This window comes from Chelon labrosus, assembly GCF_963514085.1.
Source record: "Chelon labrosus genome assembly, chromosome: 21".
In the NCBI taxonomy this organism is placed as follows: domain Eukaryota; kingdom Metazoa; phylum Chordata; class Actinopteri; order Mugiliformes; family Mugilidae; genus Chelon; species Chelon labrosus.
The window spans coordinates 6,939,836-6,963,018 of NC_140354.1; the positions used below are offsets into that span (position 1 = coordinate 6,939,836).

General features: G+C 42.8%; 1 protein-coding gene across 1 annotated transcript in view; it reads right to left on the reverse strand.

Moving 5' to 3' along the window:
- Positions 1-4: 4 nt before the first annotated feature.
- The window catches only part of dock6 (dedicator of cytokinesis 6), a 34,319-nt gene continuing 11,140 nt past the window's right edge, over positions 5-23,183 (reverse strand). Inside the window, exons 16-51 of the mRNA XM_084571280.1 lie at positions 22,959-23,029; positions 22,718-22,856; positions 22,506-22,607; positions 22,319-22,405; positions 21,732-21,963; positions 21,363-21,527; positions 21,058-21,230; positions 19,885-19,971; positions 19,393-19,488; positions 19,135-19,275; positions 18,788-18,901; positions 18,516-18,686; positions 18,062-18,201; positions 17,712-17,881; positions 17,450-17,598; positions 16,960-17,142; positions 16,328-16,454; positions 16,155-16,239; positions 15,929-16,025; positions 15,678-15,812; positions 15,225-15,377; positions 14,900-15,058; positions 14,712-14,812; positions 13,888-14,080; positions 13,620-13,763; positions 13,360-13,491; positions 13,242-13,256; positions 12,664-12,789; positions 12,486-12,575; positions 12,165-12,401; positions 11,943-12,086; positions 11,658-11,764; positions 11,392-11,565; positions 8,394-10,467; positions 2,627-2,711; positions 5-43 (exon numbers count right to left, since the gene is read on the reverse strand). Coding sequence (XP_084427406.1) covers positions 10,425-10,467; positions 11,392-11,565; positions 11,658-11,764; positions 11,943-12,086; positions 12,165-12,401; positions 12,486-12,575; positions 12,664-12,789; positions 13,242-13,256; positions 13,360-13,491; positions 13,620-13,763; positions 13,888-14,080; positions 14,712-14,812; positions 14,900-15,058; positions 15,225-15,377; positions 15,678-15,812; positions 15,929-16,025; positions 16,155-16,239; positions 16,328-16,454; positions 16,960-17,142; positions 17,450-17,598; positions 17,712-17,881; positions 18,062-18,201; positions 18,516-18,686; positions 18,788-18,901; positions 19,135-19,275; positions 19,393-19,488; positions 19,885-19,971; positions 21,058-21,230; positions 21,363-21,527; positions 21,732-21,963; positions 22,319-22,405; positions 22,506-22,607; positions 22,718-22,856; positions 22,959-23,029 — 4,482 coding nt within the window. The 3' untranslated portion in view covers positions 5-43; positions 2,627-2,711; positions 8,394-10,424. The remainder of the gene's footprint in view (positions 44-2,626; positions 2,712-8,393; positions 10,468-11,391; positions 11,566-11,657; positions 11,765-11,942; positions 12,087-12,164; positions 12,402-12,485; positions 12,576-12,663; positions 12,790-13,241; positions 13,257-13,359; positions 13,492-13,619; positions 13,764-13,887; positions 14,081-14,711; positions 14,813-14,899; positions 15,059-15,224; positions 15,378-15,677; positions 15,813-15,928; positions 16,026-16,154; positions 16,240-16,327; positions 16,455-16,959; positions 17,143-17,449; positions 17,599-17,711; positions 17,882-18,061; positions 18,202-18,515; positions 18,687-18,787; positions 18,902-19,134; positions 19,276-19,392; positions 19,489-19,884; positions 19,972-21,057; positions 21,231-21,362; positions 21,528-21,731; positions 21,964-22,318; positions 22,406-22,505; positions 22,608-22,717; positions 22,857-22,958; positions 23,030-23,183) is intronic.

The window sequence follows — 23,183 nt, forward strand, 5'->3', positions numbered from 1 at the left end:
GAGTCTGTGGCTGCTTTTCAAACAGTCACACACAAACTCTCACCTGTATCAGACGGACACAAAAATGACACATGATCATATTAAATATTATTAGACAGAAAACAAGTTTATTTCCTTGTAGTAATAAGAAGACACATGGAGTAAATGCAATGATACATAATTATCTAAAAGAAATCAATACCAGTGTCAATGAAGACTAAGTCCTTTGTCGCATATAGTTTGATATCCAGCGAAAAATTATTGCTATTCTTCACCCCAGCTAAGCTTTACTTTTTCTTTCAGTTCATCACCTGCCTTTTGACGTACTTTGGGTCACAGTCGATTGTGTATTTGTTTCTGTTCATAGCATTCAGAGAAGAGGAGTTACAGGGGAAAGTTTCCTGGCAGCTAATTCCAAGACAGAGGTTTGAGGCTGCCAGTTGCAGCCTTATTAGGAATCATCTGTGTGCACTAACTTCGCCTCTTAATTTAGGGTTTACAGACAGTCTCTCCTTTTTCTCCTGCTCACTTTCTTTTCGTCGTCTACCTCCGAAGGGACTTTTCTATTTCTCCTTTCTTCATGCTTATCTGCTCCTTTCTTCCCCCCTCAACGTCAGCTGACGATCAGGAGGTTTCTCTCTTTTTCTCTCCACATAGTCTTGCTCCTTATTGCAACGCAAAATCAGTGGGAAACACATGGAATTTCTGAGCAATTACAACAATGCGTTTTTCATCCAAAGGTCACGCATTTTCCACTTTATAAACAAAGGACTGTGCCTCTTCGACCAACAGACCAACGTTTTGCCAGCGAAAACGTAACGACCCCAACGCCGATGCTTCTGGAGCTGTGTCAGCCTGGAAAATATTAACTTTCTAGGTCATCAGTTTGTGGGAACTGTGGATGTAATGTTTAAGTCACCCACAGCATTAGCTAGCTGAACATCGGTATATTACCGTTAGTGCTTTAGGGAGCTAAAATCGGACGTTTGCACTGAAAACCTCAACTTCTTTTTTCTCACTTATCTTCAACTCATTTCTTTATGTCATTTCTAAACCCTTCCGCGCCCCTCTCTTTCTCTCTCTCACTCTCTCTCACTCTGTCTATCTTGTGACCCGAGCTGGTGCTTGCTCGTTTGTGAAAAGTAGGACACTTGGAAACACTGACTGAACTGACTCGGTATTCAACTGTAGTCACTGTAATTTTTCTGTGTGATTCCACTTATCTGTACGCTTTCATCGTCCTCTTATGGCGAGATGGCCACACACTTTTGAGCTATGTAGATAAAGATTGCACATAGAGACCCATTTCAGTGCGGTCGTAATTTAAACTAAAATGTATTAACTAATGTTGAACAATATAATAAAACATTTTTTTTTTAAAAATAGCTGCCTGCCTTCATCCCTTTATCTTCAACGAAAGTGTGAGACGGATGACATGCTCCAGTCCTGGTATGACCACATGTGTGAGAACGAGAGAGCAGGACATGGAAGGGAGGAGTGGTTGAGACTGAGTGTGTGTGAGAGAAACTGAGTGTGAGAGTATGTGTACAGGAGGGTGGAGGACAGCGCTGACAGGGGACAGTAGATGAGATATAATTAGAGTCTGCAGTTCTGCTAGCAGACGTCCCAGCCCGCCAGACATGAAGGCTGACGCTGTCCATTCAGCTTCCCTTGGAATTCCAAAATGCATTTTTTTTACACTCCCCGTATCAAAGGTCTCTTCTCTTATTGCTTCTCCGGTAGTCATTCCTCCCACATCACCAACTCAAAACACTCACCCCACCAGGCCTCCACATCTGCCTTTCCAGCAGTAGCTCACAAGGTGTTTCAGATGTGTTAGCATATATATATATGTTCTCCTGAGTGTGTGAGTATGGCTGGAGTGGAGTGGCTGACCTTCCTCCCTCTCTCTCAACTCTCAAAGATAGTTCCTTTGAGATGCCATCTGGACAGAAACCAGTGTTCACCCTTCGCCAGCGCCATGCTAGTATTATTCAGACAACCCACCCTGACCAGACTCATCCAGGACAAATGCCTTGCTTCCATTAGACCCCCTACCTCCTTATACAGCTGCATACCATACTAAGGAAGTAACATTGCCTGGTCCACTCCCTCCATTCCCTGCTATTAAGATTAGGACAGCCCTCAGGGGGTAAGATGCAGGTCATCCAGCACAAATTACACGTCTGTGGTATGTCCTGTACGATGTGACAAGAATAGCTGCATTATGCTGTAAGTTCCAGCGCAAAATGTTTTTGTGCAAGCATGGAAGCCTCAGGTTTCGTCAGTAAGAATCGATCAGGCATCACATCTGGAGGCTTAAGAACTGGGCTTCATTTACAGCACGTATAAACATCCTTGTGTCTTTGGTGTATGAGTGGACTGAGACCACCCTGCGGAGAACCAGGCTTCATTTTGAAGTCAGCTTGCCAAAGTTTATTAAAGTCATCGCTTCCATTCATTGAGTCAGTGTATTATTTTTGCCAATACAAAGGATTAAACCTCAGTATTGCTCAGTCAGAAATACCGCTCTTTCCACCACCCAGAGATTTTCTTTATGGATTTTTCCACTGCTTTACTGACTTTGGTGATTACTATTTTGCTTAAGCTTGGGAATGGTTTGTGAGTTAGGAAAAGAGCTTCATACCAGCTGCTTGCACTGCGAGGACAGGATCTCTCCTCCCCAGGCTCCTTGCTTTCCCTTCCTTTTCTTGCCCTCTTACAGTCAGCACCTGTGGGAAATAAGAGTAAAGGAAATTTGAACTTTGGCTGTCATTGACTGTAACCCTGTAACCCAGAAAAATGAAAATAAAGAATATATCTGGACTCATATTGTCAGGAGACCCCATGAAAAGATGTGTAGTGACACAAAGAAAAAAAAAATGACTTATGACAGGTCACAAAAGTAACAAGACAAGACTATAAACATAGGTTGTAAAGGCAGAAAAAACATTCCAGGAACATTCCAGTGGTTTTGACTGACATGCCGGATGTGAACAATATACCCCCATGAGATGCCAGTCGCTCTTTAACCTCCTTGCAGCGCAGCATGGATAAAGCCTGATCCTTGTCCAAGTCCTCCTCTCCAAGCTTTCGAGAAACACTTTCCCCTACCGTTCAAGGCACTCTAATCAATTCAAGACAGGGAGCAAGCGCCTCCCTGCCATATGATTGGGCAATGTGAACTGTTTTCTTGCTTCTGTGACTAACACTCCCAAATCCAGAGGCACAGACCCAGATACACACCCTCCAGTTTTGTGGGAACAGCCATCACCTTTGCAGAAGGCTAGACTGCTATCTTAATCTGTTCCCTCAGCTACTGCGTAAGTGCCCACCAGACCAGCTGCATGACTATGTCTGCAGATTCTCACACTTTGGCAGTTCAGAGTCGAGTCCGTATAAGTAGGGTCGGCATTTTGTCCGAAGGTCTCCCAACCTGACTGGCGACCTTTGCATAATATCATAACAAGACTTGCTGTTGTTCAGTCCATTGTTTCACAGCGTTGTCATGCCAGTGCCACAGAGGCTGGAGGGGCATGGGGAGAATCAGATCTTTTAGAGTGGAACGACAGCCCAATCACAAAGAGCCATTCATTCAGCCTCCCGTTCCACAGCTGGTTCTAATAGAAAGCAAGGAGGGGCATCTCAAAGAGAGAGAGGAGAGAGAGAGACAGGGAGAAACAGTGTGTGTATGAATGTGTGGCAAGGATATTTGCCTCAAAACAAACAAACAGTTGATGAAGTGCTGTTCTGGACCCACACACTGACAGAAAGAGGAAATACAAAGAAGAAGGATTTGCGCTAAGAGACAGATGTGATCGAGAGAGGCCCGAAGCCTCAAAACGCACCGTTTGTGCCGCTATTTATAAAAGATACTGAAAGAAATGCATGCTATTAATGCATCCGTACCTGATCATAGTAATTTATATGCCAATCAATGCCACATCCTTCTCTTAAACCATCAGTTAGTCATAATCCCATATTGGTGCAGAATGCAAGAACTAGACAAATACCAGACATTACAGAGGAGACTAACTGAACTCCCATCGACTCCCACACTACACAGATGAAAAGGCAGAGATACCACCAACATATCAACACTGTCTGAGGAATGAAGACTCCCACAGATTAACAAACACAGCTGTAGCTATTAAGTTGATTTATTCAGAAAAGGGCACCGAATACAAAAGGCAAGTGATGTAGCCGTTTTTTGTTTTGTTTTTTTAACTCGGCTTCAACTTTTTAGCAGCGGCCTGATGATAAAATTCACCCTTTTCTAATGTGACTGTGGCGTACAAATGCTCCCAGACTGCCAGCGGTTTGTCAGTTCGTGTGCCACTGTCATCATACCAGGCTAATTGACGCTGCGAAACAGAGACCACGATGAAAACAAAAAAAAGGGTTACAGGAAAGGGAGCTTCATCTTTCTATTCCCCAAGGACACAGAAATAACCCAGTCACTTCCTCCCAGCCCAGGAGAAAAAGTAACAAGCAGAAGGAGAGCACAAAAGAGGAAAAAAAAAAATAGCAGGGGTAGAAGAGGGAGAAAGTAGGGGAGAAGAGTACAGTATGTGAGAAAGGGTGGGAATATGAAGAAAGTAAGGCAAAGCTGCAAAAGAAGGGGGGAAAAAGAAGCGCAATTGAGAGTTTTAGATGGAAACTTCTCAAATGAGAAGAACATGCCTGTTCTCGGATTTGGACTTCACCCGTATGAATCACTGCTAACCCCGCCGCTGACACGAGAACGAGTCTACTGCTGTTAATGCAGGGAGAACATCAGAAATGTCATATTGCGGGCTACAAGTGCATCTCTAAAGTAAACAAAGTTTCAAAGGACCTTTCTTAAATGGCTCTGCCTAGAAGATTACCATCATTTGTGCATTCCACTACTAAATATAGAGGGAAACTAGAGAATCCCTGCGGCAAGCTGCACTTTGTCTTGCTAAATAAAGCTTATTGTTTTTCAGAGTTGTAACAGAGAGGAGTAACAGGCTGCAAAGGCCTCAACAGAGACGTGCAGGCAAGTTTTAAATCTTTTGTAAAGATCACAACAGGAGGCGCAGTAGTTGATTTTTCTACTAAGACTTCTTTGTCCTCCTTCTCATTCTGAAGCACAGATGGTTTCGTTCAGCTAACTGGTCCTGAATGAATAATAAATCAGAAAAAAATCACAACAAATCTCTCCCCTGAAGAGCTCGAGAATTCTAAATGTAGAAGCTACAAACAACCATTCATCACCGAGCATAATTTGACTGAACACTGTACGTCAGTGCTTGACAGAAAGCGCCTTCACCAAGTGTAAGGAAGCCAGATGATCTCATATCAACATGGTAATACAGTGTGTTCTCATCCTGCTGGTGGGACATGTGGTTTTTGACTAATATGAGCCTAAAAATCAGGACAGTGAAATCATAACCTAATGGGCTGTCACATCCAGGACTCTCTGCCCTTTAGCATAAAGCCCTGTTTTTTACATTAAGGAGTGGTTGTATGAAAGAGCAGACGGCGCAGGGCTGGAGAAGTCTGGCGCTAGCTAGACTACGGCCAAAAGGAGGGGCTGGCCAGCTCACATTACTCCTGGAACTGGAGCAGAGTAAACACCCGCCAGTCTGCTATTGGTCATTGTGCTGACCTCCAACAGGAAACCGAGCACGGGTGGGGCTGAGCGACAAGGAGCGGCACCGGAAAAAAGACGTAAGGAAAAGAGGCATCTGGGAGAAAATTCCTCAACAGTTGTGGAGGTGGGGATTAGGACTGATGCCAAGCAGAGAGGCAGGGCGCTGCTCCGTTTTGAGGAAACTCTGGGGGTCTGGATGGGAGACTGACAAAGTCCAGACAGCGGTAGGATGGGTGGTGGAGAGCCGGTCAGAGCGGCGTTGGGGTTAAAAGATCAGATCAGCGTGTGTTGTGGTTCCGAGGGGACGGCACAGCAGAGTAGAGGAAGTAATCTTACTGCAAGGGCGATGTAGTTAAGTGGTCCCCTCTCAGGGCTCTCATCAATTACTTCCTTATTTTGGGAGAGATGCCGATCAAAACAACTCTGTGTACATAGAGACAACACAGAAGACCAAGAAAATATCCACAGCGCTGATTATGTCGATATGTTTATCGTACAGTCCACCCGGCTTTCCTGGGTGATTAATGTATTAAAGGAGATCAGTCAGATTATTCAGGAAGATAATGAATTACCATATGTTCACTGGGAACATCATTACATTGGATTCCCTAACCAACAGAGTTAAGTACTGGTATTAAATTACTGTCTTAAAAAAAAAATCAGGCTTATCTTACCACAGCAATACTGGGCTGTTAACCCCACCTTATAAAGTAATCCGACTTTAACAACACAAACAGGCAGCTTTTCTATTAAATAAATTCCTGTTAACAACGTTATAGATCCTAATAACATAAACCATCTGTATTTTGAGTGAGGAAAGACATTTTTAACAGAACAGATCATTTGCTATGGAGTAAAACTATTCAGGGAAGCTAATCTGGACCCTAGACAGTGACCGATGGCATCATGCGCTCTCAGGGTGTAATTTCATTAGCTTCACCAAACCATTTAAATGCCCCGCGTGTGGCCCAGTGTGCAAATGGGGTTTACGGCCCCACATTCCACCCCTGCACCCCTGGGTATGAACACTGTAATAAGACAATCGCATTCCAGCTCCGGGGAAGATTTATTATTAAAAAAAAACTGAAGAAAACCCCAGCTACAGACATACCTGATTACAGATTGTCAAACTGCAGTCTGGAGGACTCACAGGGGCCTCTGATGGGACAGGGTCCCCACCAGGGAGAGTCAAACACTAGACCTCAGATTAACAAGTAACATTGAATTCGCAGTTTTGTGCTCCACTTAACTAAAATTGTGTGTTTACTGAGGTCATGTGAATCTGTTTTGGCTTAAAGCCATCGTGGTGCTGCTGACTGAACTTTAAAGTCAATCTCACAGTTGTGCTTGTATATGAGGGAGACGTGTATGTTAGACTAGAAATCAGCCCGTCCTAACAGCCACGAATAACAAGACAGAGACCATCTGAGTGCCATGCAGCTGCTCCAAGCTTTTTGCTGGTAGGTGATTTAATACAGCCAGCGAGCCATTACACAACAGCAGGACAGTAGCGTATTGTATTAGGTAGTGTAGCAGACTGATGACTACACCCCCGCATCCTGCCAAGTTCTGTATGTGCTCCATGAAAACAACGTCTGATGTGTTTACTGATGAATCTCGCCAGTGTGCCAGTTGTCACAAAACACAACTCATTCGTGTTGAAATGATATAACGACACACTCTGGAATGAAAGTCAATTTGGCAACGTGTTGAGAAATAAGCGAGGGCCAATGAAATCAACTTCAAGAAAAAAAAAAATAAAGTGGTTAGATCGAGATGTCACCTCACACACACCACCTGCCCCGCTGACACACAACTCAATCAAACCTCGTCCATGTGAACTCTCCGCCGGTGACCACTGAGCAGCCACAGCTGCGGAGACCTGCAGGTCTGAGGGCAGAGAAGCGGCAACGAAAAACATCTGGAAGTAATGAAATCTTGCAGGATGCGCGGGTCCCACCCACTCCCCAGAGCCCCGGCAGTCTTAATTGAACTTTTCGGCTTTTAATGAAATTAAATTCAGAACTGGCGGGTTCGTTGAGAAATATCACGCATAAGGCGCGAGGAAAAAAAGTTTCACAGGGAAGAGCAAAACACACCCAGTGTGTTTATGATCCGTCAATGTATACAGGCTGCAAACCTGAACCGCTTTAATGCAAAGACAAAGCTTGAGGCAAAATCCCTCCTCCTCCATAAGCCCTCTACTACTATAACCCTTGATTTATTTATTTATTTATTTTTTTTACAGCGATAGGTTACTGTATAGATTTTGCACAGCTTTTCAAGAGATGAGAAATAACAGCCTATTATATTTAAAAAGAAATGTGCGGCCAGCAAAAACTTACTCTTCACAAGAAGGGACGCATTTTCAATTTCTGTAAAAAATATTACTGTATCAAAGTATATCCTATAGACATTTTTGTTTTGCTAACGGCGCTCCTCGCCACCGTGCAGCGAGCCTCCAATGATGCGCTCAACAAAAAGGCACGCACCAGAGCAGCGACCACGAGACTCCGTGAGACATTCCTCCAAAGGTAGAGAAATGTGAAATTATCCAACCCAATCAAGTCCGAACGTCAGACAGACGCACGACACTGAAACCGGGCTGTTTTTACAGGATAAAGGACCCGTTACTTCGGAGAAAGGGGATGGGGGGGATATGGGCAGGACCGACGCTTCACAAAAGAAGTCGCGCTCAAGGCGTGCTCGTTCGAAACGCTTTAAATTAGACTTTGACAAAGAGAGCACGGGACGGGTCACGAACTGAGCAAAATGCAACTCACTCGCCGCTCCTTACCTTCCCCTCTGGAAATCCTTTCAGCCGTCTCGGCCCAGCCAGGAGCGCTCACTGACAGAGAGACAAAAACACCGCAGCCAAGATGCTCCGCGCCTCCTCCCGCTCTTCTTAAAGGGCCAGCAGCCACGAGGCCACGGAGCGAGGCTCGCGCACTGTACATCCGTCATCTTACAGGGGTCTGGCATCTGAAAGAGCCTCTTTGACTTCCAAGGGCTCCAAAATAAAACGCATTAAAGGCCATTTCACGACTTTAAAGGCCGCTGAAGGACTTGGCAGGGAACACGGCGGTAGTAGAACTCTCCAGGCCTTTGAAATAAATAGAAAGAGCAGCAAAATACACGTATAACCTATAAGTCAAGTGGAAACACACAATAAATATTACACCAAGATCTGTTCAGTCAACAACTTAAAGGTATTCGTAGTTTTTATATTCGTTTTTTTTTTTTTTTCAAAACTTGTCATGATTTATTTTTTGCTTTGTGTGTTTCTTTAAATTTATAGTGAAGGACAGGTAGTGGGGGAAAAAAGGAAAGAAAAACAACATGCAGCGGCGCTGGTTCGAGTCCAGCCTGTGCCATTTACTGCGCGTCATCCCCTTTCTGTCTTCCCATAACTTCCTGTCTCACTCTACTGATCTATCCAATAAAGAACAAAAACAGTGCTAATCAACCCTGTTTAAATATGCCGACTATTTCAGGATGTGATACCAACAGCAACAAAAAATATTTCATAAATATTTATAACAGTGGTAAACTTTAGTCTTTATAATGTATACATACACAAATAAAATCTGACCAAAAGTTTAGTAAGAGATATTTAATAGAAGGCAGTGTAAATAAATAAAAATGCTTATCTAATTGGTAAAAAAAAAAAGTTTCCAGCTTTGTAAAATAACAAAAACACAGATATTTTAGTAGTTACAGTGTTAATTGTTTACAATAGTGCAATTTAATAGATACAGTAGAAAGGAATGACTACATTGAATGCAAATCTTCGAGAGCCACAGTGGACATATTCAAAACATCTGGAGTGCTTTTTCACAGCAGTTCACGTCCAGTCAAGAGGTTTGCCTCCGCAGCCAAAATGCGTTCAGTCATCGGAGGGTACTGCAGGGTGATAGGAAATGTCACAGTTTGAATGTATTTGTGTGGGTGAAGGAGATGGTGCGGCTGAAGGCGTTGCTTCTGTGATAAACACTTGATGTGACTGTGGTACATTACACAAGAATTTCACAGTTTAAAAAAAAAAACACATTTAAACATACCATCCAAACTTTTTCCCCATACATTAATGCTTTATGTGCAAACCCTGAGCCCAGCTTTCTATATTGAATTGTTATATAATGAGCAACAGGCAGATATATGTGGCAACTTAGGGAAGAAGGAATGTAAGTTATTTGGTCTGTTGATAACAAAAGAAAACTCCCTGGGACTATTTAATAACTATGCCTGGCAGTGACTACTACCAGGAATAATTTAGAAGAAACAGTAGAAGTGAAATAAGGCCATGACACAAAACAGACAATCTCTAGCCTCTTCACAAGCAAAAGGAATACCCACAATGTGTTTGGTTGGTCTAGCTCTAAAAACTAAAGTTAAAGCCAGATCAAGCTCAGAGAGATTACTTTGGGTTGTCAGTCAAAAGATTACTTAAGAAAGCTCTCTTTTAAACACTGGCATCTTAGAGCCTTGCTCCAAATGACAATGTTTACAGAGCAGATAACCTTCCAGTATAAACAGCCAAGGTTTATTCCTACAGGCGTGTGAGTGGTGGTGACGGGGGAGATGGTTCAGCAGGGAAAGAGGTGACAACTAACTGTGCGTGTGTGTGGTGGCACTAGATGGTGGCTTAAGGCTTGACTGGGTGGCCGGAGGTCGGTGGGGGTAAAATAACGAGCTAGACAAGGAGGAGGACGGTGTGTGCTTGTGACAGTTGGCGTGCAGAGTGGTGGGGGGAGGGGGAACAGACGGCATGAGATGGTCGTAATTTGTAAAGCTAGCTGGTCTGGGTTGTGTTCCACAATTCTGTGCCTCAACAGTCGACTCTGCGAAGACTGGACCTACTGTAGGAGTTCCTGTGAGAAAGGCAAAGTAATTTTTAAAAAATGGGTTTACTGGACATTTTTCATAAAAATATGCTGGTAAATCTGCTAAATCTATTGAGTGGTAGTGACTACAATACACACAGAGTATTTGTTTATTTTCAAATTAATTTCTCTTTCAAAACAGGAAACCAGCTAAGCTACTATTAACTGGGAGGCAAGTGACACAAGCTGGCCTCTCCTCAATAATCAGTTTGTGTACGGTCTGGACAAGCATGTTGTTGAGAGCATTTGTGTATTTGAACGTTCAGCTAAGATCAGAAGAGCCTTTTACTTTACTTTTTTCATGTACTTTTTTTCTCTGAGCCGATCAGCCAATCAGAGTGATCTCTATCACTGCAAAGAATTACAGCTGACAGGGGTTAGACTAGTCACAACGATGCAGGGCTGCAAACACTAGGACCACAGACGCTCACTGACAGCCCAACAGCGGTAAACAGGCAACCAATGCTTGGTCTTTCACAACCTCTAAATACATATTTAGATTGGGGCTAAATTTTTTAATTTCCCTTGTATTGTAATATCACTCTGGCAGGTGCTCTTGACTGTGGCTGTTTTTGATTAATAGTCACCAGACCCTCATGTGCAATCATAGACCTGCAGCCAAAAGATGAAAATAAAAAACATATGCCGTTAGTTGCCATAGTCCAACAGGCTACAGTACTTCAAGAACAGCTCCAAATTTTATTAATGAATTTAAACCATGACAAATTCGAAATATCTGAACTGTAGCTGAACGTTCACTCGCTGGTGCTGTATGAGTCTATAGCCTGGAGTATGGTAGACTTGGGTTTTATGTTGCTTTTGTATTGGTCTGATGAGTTTCAAGAAACAGCATGAGCTCACTTTGTGTGTCCCTGTGCTTAGGCTGTGTGTGTGCTTAATGTCTCAAGTTACCGTTGTGTTTGCGTAGTCTGAGCTGGCAGGGTTCTGTATAGCTGGGGGATCTTGCGGTTGATGAGAGGACCCAGAGCCTCTTTCAGTTTATTGTAGTTCCTCTCCAGCTCTCTGTGGTATTCCTTCTGATCTGGTCCAATCAGAGCTTTATTCTTCCTCAAGGCATCCTCACACCTGCATGAAAACAGCAAAGATGACACTGAGATGGGTTTTTCTTTTTATTAGTTACACAGCAGTCTGGTCTGAGGCATCGAGTGTGTCATCACCTCTTAGTGAAGTCTTTAAAGCAGAGGCGCAGTTTGTTGTGATGGCGAAACAGCTTTGGGTCATCAGGAATGTCGGAGAGAAAGACCTGAGCCACCTCAAGGGGGCCCTGTGAGGGGGAGAAACTGTTACATATCTTCTAAGGAATGTCTGTTACTTGTTAATACACTGACCCAGGCTTGAAGCCACACTGTAATGTAATGAATATTCCAGGGGTGACACTGGCTTTTGACATTTTAACTTCTTAAATCCTGTGAACTATCTGTTGTAAATATCGAAACAGCGACCTGGTTGACAGTTGTGCCCACACAACCCTGCAGCACCATTTGGAGCATCTTAGAGTCTGCAGGATCTTGGGTTGTTGCGAAGCCGAGTTCCTGAGTCTTCTTCTGCATGTCCTCAATCGCCACCTCTATGGGGACGAGAATGATCTGGAGAACCAAAGACAACAGAATGAAGATATGCACTGCGTTCGTAAAACATCTGATCCCTCCAGAAGAGACACGTACCTCCTCTTTGTGCAGAACATTGATGCGTGTCTTGATGTAAGGGAAGGCATGAGAGGTTGTCAGGATGGTTTTGCGTTTGTACTGCTCATGTAGGTCACCGTGGGCTCGGCCATCCAGAGTGAAGGGAGTACAGTACATGAAGGTACGCAGATTGTAGTTCTTATCGAAGTACGTGATTCTTTCCTTCAGCTCATATGTGTCGAAGAAGGGCTCAACATAGGTGATTTGGAGGTATGCCTGAAACAGTGATTCAGTACAATTACACTATCTACTAAATTTGCAGTGTTTTTCTATTAGTCACAAATGCATTTATCACGCTACCTTGTTGGGATCCAGTTTGGTTTTGTCCACTGGGTTGGAGTCCTTGATAATTTCGACCACCTCATCCGCAAACCTCACTGAATAGAACTCCTGTGCACAAAAGAAATTCATCTTCAGACATATGTTTCTCATAAATCACTAATGGCGCTTTTATTAGCATCATGGTGAGTTAACGCACCTCAAGCCTGTGGGAGATCTCAGCTAATTTGGTGATTGATGGCTCCTTGTAGACAAACTCTTGTTCATCCAGGTCTCCAAACTGACATCCATAGAAGCCCACTCGGAAGTATGTCCCAAACATTCTCTGATCACTGAAGACGGGATGAAAAAAAAGACTGAAGATTAAAAAGTGATATAGACCTTACATGTTAATAGAAGAAAAGGACTAAAACCACACAAATAACACAATGCTGCCAGTTTTTCACAAAAAAAAATGACTGGTCTTTTGTTTTACTTTATTATGGTGACAGAATATTTATTAAAGAAAAAAACAGGAAGTAAAATATATTTTTGGCTCAACTTTACTTTTACCACAGTAGGAGTGCTGCAAAAAGAAATGGAAACTGTTGTAACAGTGTTCTGACTCAACTATGTTAAAGTGCAAAAGTAAATCTTGTATCACTCACCAGTAACATGACATTCATACGGGAGCCAAGGGGAAAAACAAGCAACGTGGGAGAAGAAAAACTTTGTCAAAACAAAGCAGAATTTAATCTAGAACTTAATGAGACTTAATACGTTAAATTTGAGTATTACCTCCCACCCGGAACTCTGGAAAAATAAGCACATAAGGAGGAAATCAGGATAAGTTCATTTTCTCATCAACTCTTACACCTTTGTTATTTGCTGCTTATTTTAAAAACTGTCTACTCACTTGGTTGTAGACTTTGTTGAAAGCATCTTGTAGCTTCCCATGGACAGTAGCCAGCTTTTTGAAGTCTCTGTTGGCTTCATGGATGGGCAGAAGAATCTTGTACACTTCATTTATGGCCTCATACATGGCAGCCTGTGGTTACAGCACAATAGAACAGCAGTTGTATGCATACCACTTGATCACATACCCCTCTTTCAGCCATGTTAATGCTGTGTTAGCATACGGTCTGTCACCATGCAGACAGAGAATGTGAGTCGTACCATGTTGAAAGAGGCAGCTGCTTGCTCCAGGAGGCCCACGAGGCCAGACTCGCTGAAATACTTCCCAGCACAAATGCCCTCCTCCTCTGGGGACAGGACGTCATCAGATACTGCGGACTCCTCTAATATGTTGGATGAAATATTCTGTTGGAAAAATAATAGTTGAAGAAAAGAGTCAGGCTGAAGTAAAAACTATTACATTTGCGCATTAGCCTACATGTATTTTTGTAAGTAGAATAAGTCACTGAATTCAAGGAAATACACTGACCTGAAATGTGACACAACCAATTGGCAGGTAGCGACAATCCTCCAACATGTTGAGGTATTCTGCTACCAGTGCAGCGCTGTGGACCAGACAATGTGCTGCCTCAGCATGGTTTCCTCTCTCTGAGTGTTTTCCTGCCATGTTCTGAAGCCAAGTCAGGCGCAGGTCAGGGGAGTTCTGGTAACCCTTTGCAATCCTGAGACAAAGTAAATAAGAAGACACTTCATTTTTGTTTTGCAGCTTCAGACAATGGAAACAGAAAATGAAAAAAAAAAAAAAAAAGCTTTTGAAATGTTTCAATGGCTTGCTTAATGGCTTGTATAATGATCTGGTGGGCTGAAAATATATCTTTTTTAGTTTATTTTAATTTGCACACACATCATGCGATTGAAAAACCAGGATGGAAAACTTTTGCTTTGTTCCTGACATGATGTTACTTACGAGTGTTTCATTAAGTTGTTGTGTCTTACACTCGATGATAGTTTATATAGGTGTGTCTTACTTTGAAAGAGGCTTGTGCTTTCAAGTGGAGATGTAGGAGACGGACAATGGATACGGTCCCTCCTGCTTAATTATCCAACAGACCTTAAACCCTGTCAAATCATTATCCAGTGACAAATGCCCACCTGGTTTAGGTTGAAAATAACAGCTTGCGTCATGTCTTTGTTCACTCTGACGATGACATAGTGTTACTGAAACCTAAGTCTGTGTTTTTTCTTTTTTATCCACAGAGTTAGCTGGTTTTTAGCTGTGAAGCACCTGTTTCAGCTGTATCTTGCTAAGAGATGCACAAATGCTTTTCTTTTTTTAGGTGAACATTGCAGTACCTGTACATTAGGTCAATGAGCATTTCTGGATCCTGCTGATGCTCCTTCATCTTCACAGTGTCGGTAAGAATCATGTGCAGGTTGAACACCAGATCCTGGACCTGCAGTTTTAAAAGTGCACACATCGAATTTGTGAAGTCTACATACTACCAGCTCCAGATCTGGGCAGACGGGTGATTGCTGTGTACCTGCTCTGGGAAAGGTGTGTCACGTAGCTCTACGTCCTCTTCAGCATATGTCAAGATTGTCTTGAGTGAATGACGAAGATGCTCCTCATTAAAGTTCTGTGACGTTCCCACCAGGGAGGACAGAGACATTGTGACCTGCATCTTGACTCGTGCAAAGTTCTGGTATAAGACAAAAAAATAAAGCACACTCAGAGTTAACACATAATTATAGAATCTATTCCACAAACACCTCGTGTGCATTGTGTAGATTCATTTGTATTTTAATTGAAATGTCTTTGGCCATGCAAGAACATCAAAGGAAATCAAAAGCAATGTCTAAACCTACATTTCCAATCTCAAAGTTCTGCCTCATGAGCAGGTAAAGAGAGGCAGAGGCGTGACTTCTGACAGAACCAACACTACTGCTGCAGTGACGCAGGAGACGCAGGCAAAGGTCTGCACAAAGCTCTGTGTCCTCTTCAAACAGCATTTCTGGAAACTAAACACAAAAAAACACATTCACTGAATAAAGTTTCCTCCTTAAACACATATTATAAATATGGTACATATTTGACCTTAAAATATTGTTTGCACAGTAATAAAACAGATGAAGTGAGCAATAACAAAAGATACACAGGAAATCCTTTTGTATTTGTCTCAAAACAATGATTACAAGGATGGAGAAGCATTACTATGTTGCATTACTAATATTTCAAGCTGAATTCTTATGTGATTTTCAAAAGGTATGATGAAGCGCAAACCTGGAGACACCACAAAAACGAATGCAAACTACACTAACCTTGAAAACCAGAGCTCTCTGTGTAGTGAAGCAATGCTGCAGAAAGAGGGCACTCTGGTTTCCAGCCATGCTGTGGAGAAGCACTCGCAGCACTCCGCCTAAAACGCTTTCTTTCAGCTCTGATGCAACCACAGTCTGAAAGAGGAGAGAGACAACAAACTATTGCAAGGGCATTCCACATGAAAATACAACACTGTGTGTTAACACTTGGAAAGTGGCATCTAATATGGCAATTCTTTCCACTGTTTTACCTTTACTATAATTTCAAGTGTGTCCAGTACTATCAGAGAAGCCTCGGTAGCTAGGTTTCCATCCACCACAGACTCCTGCTCCATCTCAGCCTTAGTCCTGGAAGGTGTTCGTTTATAATCATCGGTGTTATACATAACATTTAAGAATTGCTAAGTCTTACGTTAAAAAAACAAAAAAACAAAAAAACTTTAATTAGCATTAATGACATAAATGTAAAGGACATACTTATCGACTCTGTCTGTATTTTGTCTCCAGTGAGTGACGTTCTTTCTCCACCTAACATTTTCCTGGCTGCCATAAGGACTCCTTTCTGTAAGGGTAAACACAGTCCCATGGAAAGCTCACATATAAACAGCAACATAGAGAAACAAATACTGTTGTGCTCTCTTGGTCCTGACCTCTACAACGTCGGACCATCTCCTGGCGAGCTCCGATGGTTCCCAGTATTGCTTCCTCCAGTCGGGCCTTCATGTCCTGTGACTTTTTAAACGTCAAGCTGTTGATCCTCTCCAGAGTCTTCTTCCCCTGTAGCAACCACCACAGAAGAAATAAAGCAAAACATAAATCAGCAGTGCACCGTAAAAACACTCCAGAAACAAACACACACAAAACTATACTACACATTACTGATGATCAAAACATTAGTTTCTTAAAGAGCTACTGATTTACAGGCAGTTCTGTGCAAATAGAGATGCAAATTAAACTGGACATGACATCTTAGCTTAAAATACCAAAAGTGTACACTACATTATGTATGATGTATGCTTTTAAACATGCCATTCAGGTGCAGAAATGCAAACAAGCCAGCAATAATGGATGTACATAGTATATTTGTTTTGTTTTACAGTTAATTGGGCCATGATTTTTTTTTTATTTATTAGTTGAATTCAACCCCAGTTTGTGTTGTTAAACAAAGAAAAACAAACTAAATGACATATTATTTTTGAAAATTGAATTGGTTACCAGCCTGACATTGCATAATGGAGTATCAGTGGCACAACACTTCCATAGTAGTGTCAGGTAATTTTACCTTGTATTCAAAGCAGGAGACACAGAGATGCAGCAGATCTAGCAAGCGATTGATCTGAAGTACAGACAGATCAGACACCCAGCGCTCCAGGAGAGCTTCATCTGCATTTTTCAGCACCCACAAGAAACACACCAGCAGAGTTCGGCTGCACTCGGCAGACAGAAAGCTGGACTGGCGCCCAGCCTGTTGAAGACAAACACACAAACTCAGTGACAATCTAGTGATCTGCCACAGTACAGAACAAAATGGCTGTTTGGATAAAGTTAAAAAGAAAATGGACACAGAGCCACCTACAGGCTAAAAAGAACAGTTGTACTTTGAAAAAAAAAAAGCAACATGGGGAAAAATGCAAACGTTTTTTTAAATGAGTGTTTGTGCGGAGGGATCATTTGTCAAAATGAGACAGCAGACTCCCACACAAAGGCCGGTCTGTGACCTGTCAGTCTGTACGGCCCCGGGGAACAGTCTGACCCTTGCAGCTTTTACTTACCACTGTGGGCAGTGCAAATGCGTTGGCTTTGGCATGCGGCAAAGGGGAGCCGGCAATTGCCATGGCAACAGACTGACTGATAGTGTTGCTGTCTGGGTCAGCATCGTCAGTGTGGGCGGAGGCATGGCGGACCCGCGCAGGCGAGGAGTCTACAACGAAATAAGAAAAGCACTCTGAGGCACAACAACGCTGGAAACACAACAAAAGAATCTTGAGGAGGCGGAGTACAGAATTAGTGGGTTGCACATGGTGCACTGCTGACCAGAGAAGTCGTGGAGGTGATGCGACGTCTCCATGACGATGAGGATGAGGGGCAGGTAGAGCTGGGCAATGTGGGCTCTGACCTGAGGGTCCCTGTAGCGAGGGTCTGCATCATGGCTACACAGCAGGGAGTGAACTGCACTTATGGCCTTTTTATGAAGGAAGAACACCCTGTGGGTAATTAAATCGTTTATCAGCCATTGGTGAATTTCTGAGTGAACACATACATACATATGTATAAGCTACAGTGTATTTTATGCTAAAGATTTAGTGTGACTCAAATCTATGTAGAAATTCAACAAAAGCCTTGAAAGATCTGTGTACATGCAGTATATATAACTCAGAACCCACCCTTCACCGTCAGGATCAAGAATGAGAGACAGCTCAGTAAGCAACAGGCCAGACAGGAAATGCTGCTGGCGAAAAGGGACGGAGAGCTCAAACATGGTGGCTACACCCTGGTCTTGCACCATGCTGGAAAATGCTGAACTCTGTGGATACAAGATGATGCAGTTAAGAAAATATAATGTAAAAAAGGTTTCAGTTAATGATGTGCAATGATACACTGTAGTGGACTTTTATACACTGTATAGTTTTGGGTATTGTGCATGTATGGTGAATTTAGTATTTAACTGCAACTAAAAAATTCTATTAGCTGGGTTAGTTTTTTTGTGTTTACTTACATGGAGAGAGCAGATGGGAAATTAGCTGTATCTCAATACATCTTTCTTTTCCATATATGCACCCTAACATAATGAACTAAAATGAATCAGTTGCATTGCATTTCTCCAGCCTGCTCCAGTACCTGTGAGGTGGTGGAAGACGTAGAAGGGGAGGGTGAGGCTGGAGGGCTCAGAGTTGAGCAGGGCAAGTTCAAGATGACATAATGCTCATGGCTGCAGACAATACGTGTAAAGTCCATCCTCAGAGCATTCAGGGAGCTGGGATTTTGTGCTGTATGAAGCTTGTTGGCAATCTGTTTAATGCAAAGTTTGTAGAAGACAGTAAAAAGACATGATCGTCTGAGTGGAAGCATTGGAAGATTCAAGAATAAAATGGGAGTAGAGCAGTGGGAACCTGTTTGTAGTAGGTGCGGATGAGGTTGAAAACAAATCCCCGGTCCATGAGAGACAGCAGGTCATTTAGGAAGAAGGCCAGACTGCTGTTTAACCTCTCCACAAGCTCCACATCCTAAGAGACAGACATTCATATGAGAGAAAGAGGATGAGCATTAGAAAGACAGATGGCATCCAGTATATGATACATTAGATAAATTATATTAGTTGGAATAAACTAATAAAGCTCAAGCACTGGGTAAGAGATAAGGCAAAGTCCTATTTGAGAAGCATCTGTCCTTTTTTTTATCGATCAACACGGTACTCAAAATAAACATCTGGATTGAATGTGGTGTGAGAACTCTGTACCTTGTGGTAACGACCGGCAATGTCTGCACTGACGGCACACACAAGGGCAGCGATGTCATCTACAAAGCGGTCTGGGAAACGCTGACGCCTGGGGACGTCCAATTTCGAGTTCAGGAATAAGTGATGGGCCATGCTTTTTGTCTATAGGTTGGGGTGAATAAAAAGCACTGAGTATCAATAAAAATGTTGCCTCTCCTGCTATAATAGCATTTGCGTCAATACGTGTGTATCATTAGACATTTACAAAAACATACTTACCATCAGCTGGAAGAAAAACCAAGCCTGCTGCAGTGCTGCTTCCCTTACTGTACTGGTGCTGACCACCCACTGTAATGCCAGCTCCTCGTGGAGGAGCTAGATATGAACCAACATAGAGCATGTTTTAGCTTCCATGACGAAACCTTTCAGAAACTAGATGAGCTATTGCTATTGAGTCTGAATGTTATTTAGATGCTAGATACAAAATTACAAAAACATAGTCTTTATTATGTTTTTGAGGGTTAAACATCAGTAGCAGAAAATAAACACTTTAGTCAGTAACTCTGCCATAGATTAAGTCATAGATTACTTTAAATAATAAAATCCTCTACTAAACTGTTATGTTAAGAAAATTGTCTCACCTCCTCATATATAGACACACTTATTAAAATGTCATAAATGATGATGAATGTTAATGAAACTGAAAGTCGCTGAATGTTCAGACCTCAAAATGTGTTAGTTTGTCAGGATGAATGTCACTTTTAGTTTTACCTTCTTAGAAATCTGCCTTGTGGGAACTGAAAACAAGGCCACGCTGTCCAGAAATGCAGACATGCGATTGCAGCTGCGGTCGCTTGCCTGACATGGAGTGATGGTGAGGTGAACACAAAGATGAGGACAAAGTGATGTGAAAATGGATGAATGGAAAAGGGTGGGCGGCCAGAGAACTTTCTATGAACTCTGATGAGTGCAAAGCTGGTTAGAAATCTAACAAACCCCAGGCCGAGCTGGTGTCGCTCAGATGTATGGCCTGTTAGGTAGCGGACAGGGAATGTATCTGGAAGGATGGACAAGGCGTTGTCATAGACAGAAAGGTGTGACAGCGAGGATGAGGCTAGCAGAGTTAGAGGCAGACATACAGATACAACCCATGAGAACGGAGGTGAGAAATGACCCCAGAGAGTTGATCAGAAGCGGTGCAGCATGGAGGTGGAGGAGGTGAAAGTAAGGAGGAGGTGAAAGGATTTGGCACCTGCTTGAGCTCACAGCTGGAGTTGGGGTTCCGGCGTAGCACACATCTTGAGCCCCCAGGGGCATAAGCAGAGTTTACCCAGGAGTGGGAGCGGTCAATGCCCTGCCATAAGCCACCGAACACACACACACAAAACACACACACACAAACATAGTGTGGCAAGGAGGCAAGGGCACAGTGAGTTAAGGGAGGGTAATTACCATACAAGATTATCTGAAGGAGAAAATCAGGAAGAAACAAAAATAAAGAACACGAGGAAGTGAGGAAGAAAAAAGCAGGGGAGGGGAGGACGAAGCACTGAATGTACTGCGTGAAACAGGGAATAGAGGCACAAAGCATAACACCATTGTTGACTAAGCAATGTGATAGCTATTGGCACAGAGTTCACAGTCAATCTAAGATCACTGAATCTGCTGTGAAGAGTCGAGACACTGTTATTACAAAAATAAAAAAGTGATATTGGCTAAACAGAAATCAAAAATGTGGCACAAGGGTTATAAATAAAAAAAATAAATAAAAAAAATACAAAGTTGATCATGTCGTGTTGACTACAGCTACATTCAGGATATCATTTATTTAACAGCAACAATTTAAATATTAGCCTTACTAAAAACATTTGAAACAAAACACAAGTAGATAAAGAAATTTTATGATTTCAAGATCTCTAAAAAGCTTTTGACAGTGCAACTCACCTTACTCCCTATGATCCTTTGGACCTCTTCGTCAGGAGAAATTGGCGTGCTAGCCAAGTCGGGGTTGGAGTTGCTAATACTCTTGGAACGGGACAGGTGCAGGCTGCTAGGTCGGGCCGTTGCCCTTGATAAGGTAGCATACTGCATAGGCATTTCATAGGGCTGGGTGCCAGCTATATTCATGGAGATGTAAGGGACAGACATGTGGGCAAATAAGCAGACATACATCCAAAAATGTGGCCCAGAGAAAGACCGTTTGTGCTGCTTTTTATACACCAGTTGTAGAGTTCAGTCTGGTGGCTCACCTGTCGAGGGCACTGTAGGTTCAGCGGTAGGCAGGCGAAAGCAGTAATGGATGTAGGATGCCAGCAGGCTGTTGCGGCCATGCTGGTCTTGGTTCCCCTCCAGGTTTTTGTGCATCTGGTTGACTAACAAAGCCATTGCTTCAAAGGCGGCACGACCCAGGTTCACTGTAGATAAAAGAGTGACAGTGACATGACATGAGGCACAGTTTAAAACTAAAATAAATAAAACTTTTCCCCAAATCATCTTGAACTGCAATTATTAATAATCATACTACCTATTCAGATTAAGAGACTTTTAGCCATGTTTCTAAAATGCTATTTCAAATCTCCCAAAGCAGAACTGGAAAATAGCCCATACGGGCCGCTCACCGATTTGTCCCGCAATCACTGGAGGGTACACGATGAGCTGAATGAGTTTGTTGAGCAGCTGATGCAAAAACCTGACACAGGTGTCCAGCAGAGCCCCCCTCAGCGCAACCATGCTGGCCTTCAGCTCCCCCTCCATGTTCGCCTCAGTTATAATGACGTCCTTAAGACGGAAAGGGAAGGAGTACTCTTCCAGAACATACACCAGAGTGAAGAATTTGTCCAGGTAGGGATCCTAGAGGGGCAACCACAAGGTATACAGTTATGTAATGCATAAGTACCAGTACCAGCTGAATTTAAATCTGACAGATTCCATACTTGAAATTCCAGGGCAGTTCTAATGCAAGGATTAAGCTCCCAATATATGTATTAAAAGTTGTCACTAATATAAGTTCCACTTTATTCCCATGGAACCACTATAACCATTTATATTCACACTGAGTAAAATAATGAATGCTGATGTTGATTATTCTGATCACTGGTGCTCTCTCATTTACACTAAACTAAAATCAACTGGGGATTTTGCAGGTGGGAGGAAACTCTTTTCTGTGAAAAGCAGAACGCTCAGCATAAAAAGCATATCTGTGTACCTGAGTGTGAACTGAGGAGGCCGCTGTCACCTCAACACTGAACACTCCTTTGTGATTATCCACCCACTTCATGCCTGGGAGCTGAACCTGCCACAGAGAGACATTCAACTCATTTAACATTCACACGACAAAAGAACAGGTGATGGCAGGCAAACTGATATTCTCTGATCTCTTTAAGCACACTCACGTCAGGGGTGAGCACAGAGTAGCTAGGAGGAGGCTTTTCCACTGAGACGGGCAGACTGAAGGAGCCAGTGCGTAGTCGGCCATGCTGCATCAGAGGAATCCACTGCAGGCAGAAGGAAACACACACGATCTCTTACAGATGGCAAGACAATAAAAAGAGCTATGGAGTGGGTGAGAGTATTAAATGTGAACCAGCTCAAGACGTTTACTCACAGTGTAGCCCACAGGGGTTTCAAGAGGAGTGTTCTGTTTGGGTTGGCAACTGATGTGGTAGAAGGTGAACAGCAGATGGTGGTTGTCTGTCAGATTGGCAGGAATCTTCATCTTCATCTCCTCATAAAACTCAGGGGACCTTGCGAGCAAGAGTCAAACACAATTTTCATGAAAGACAATGTGAAAAAATGGAAAAGTTGGACAGACTGAAGCTGAAAGTCAAAGGGTATTTGAGCCTTACTTGTTATGGTAGATGACAGGAGTATACGCATCTTTCATGAACTCAGAAGAACTTGACTTTCCAAAGATGACCTGTTTAAAACGGAAGAATATAATAGGCAGACTTGTGAAGGGCCTTGTTTTGACAACACAACCATCACTGCGTCATCAATCTCGCTTTCAGGTCTATATACAAAACTCTGCAGACATTAATGCACGTTGTATAAGTCATATCATTCATTTAATT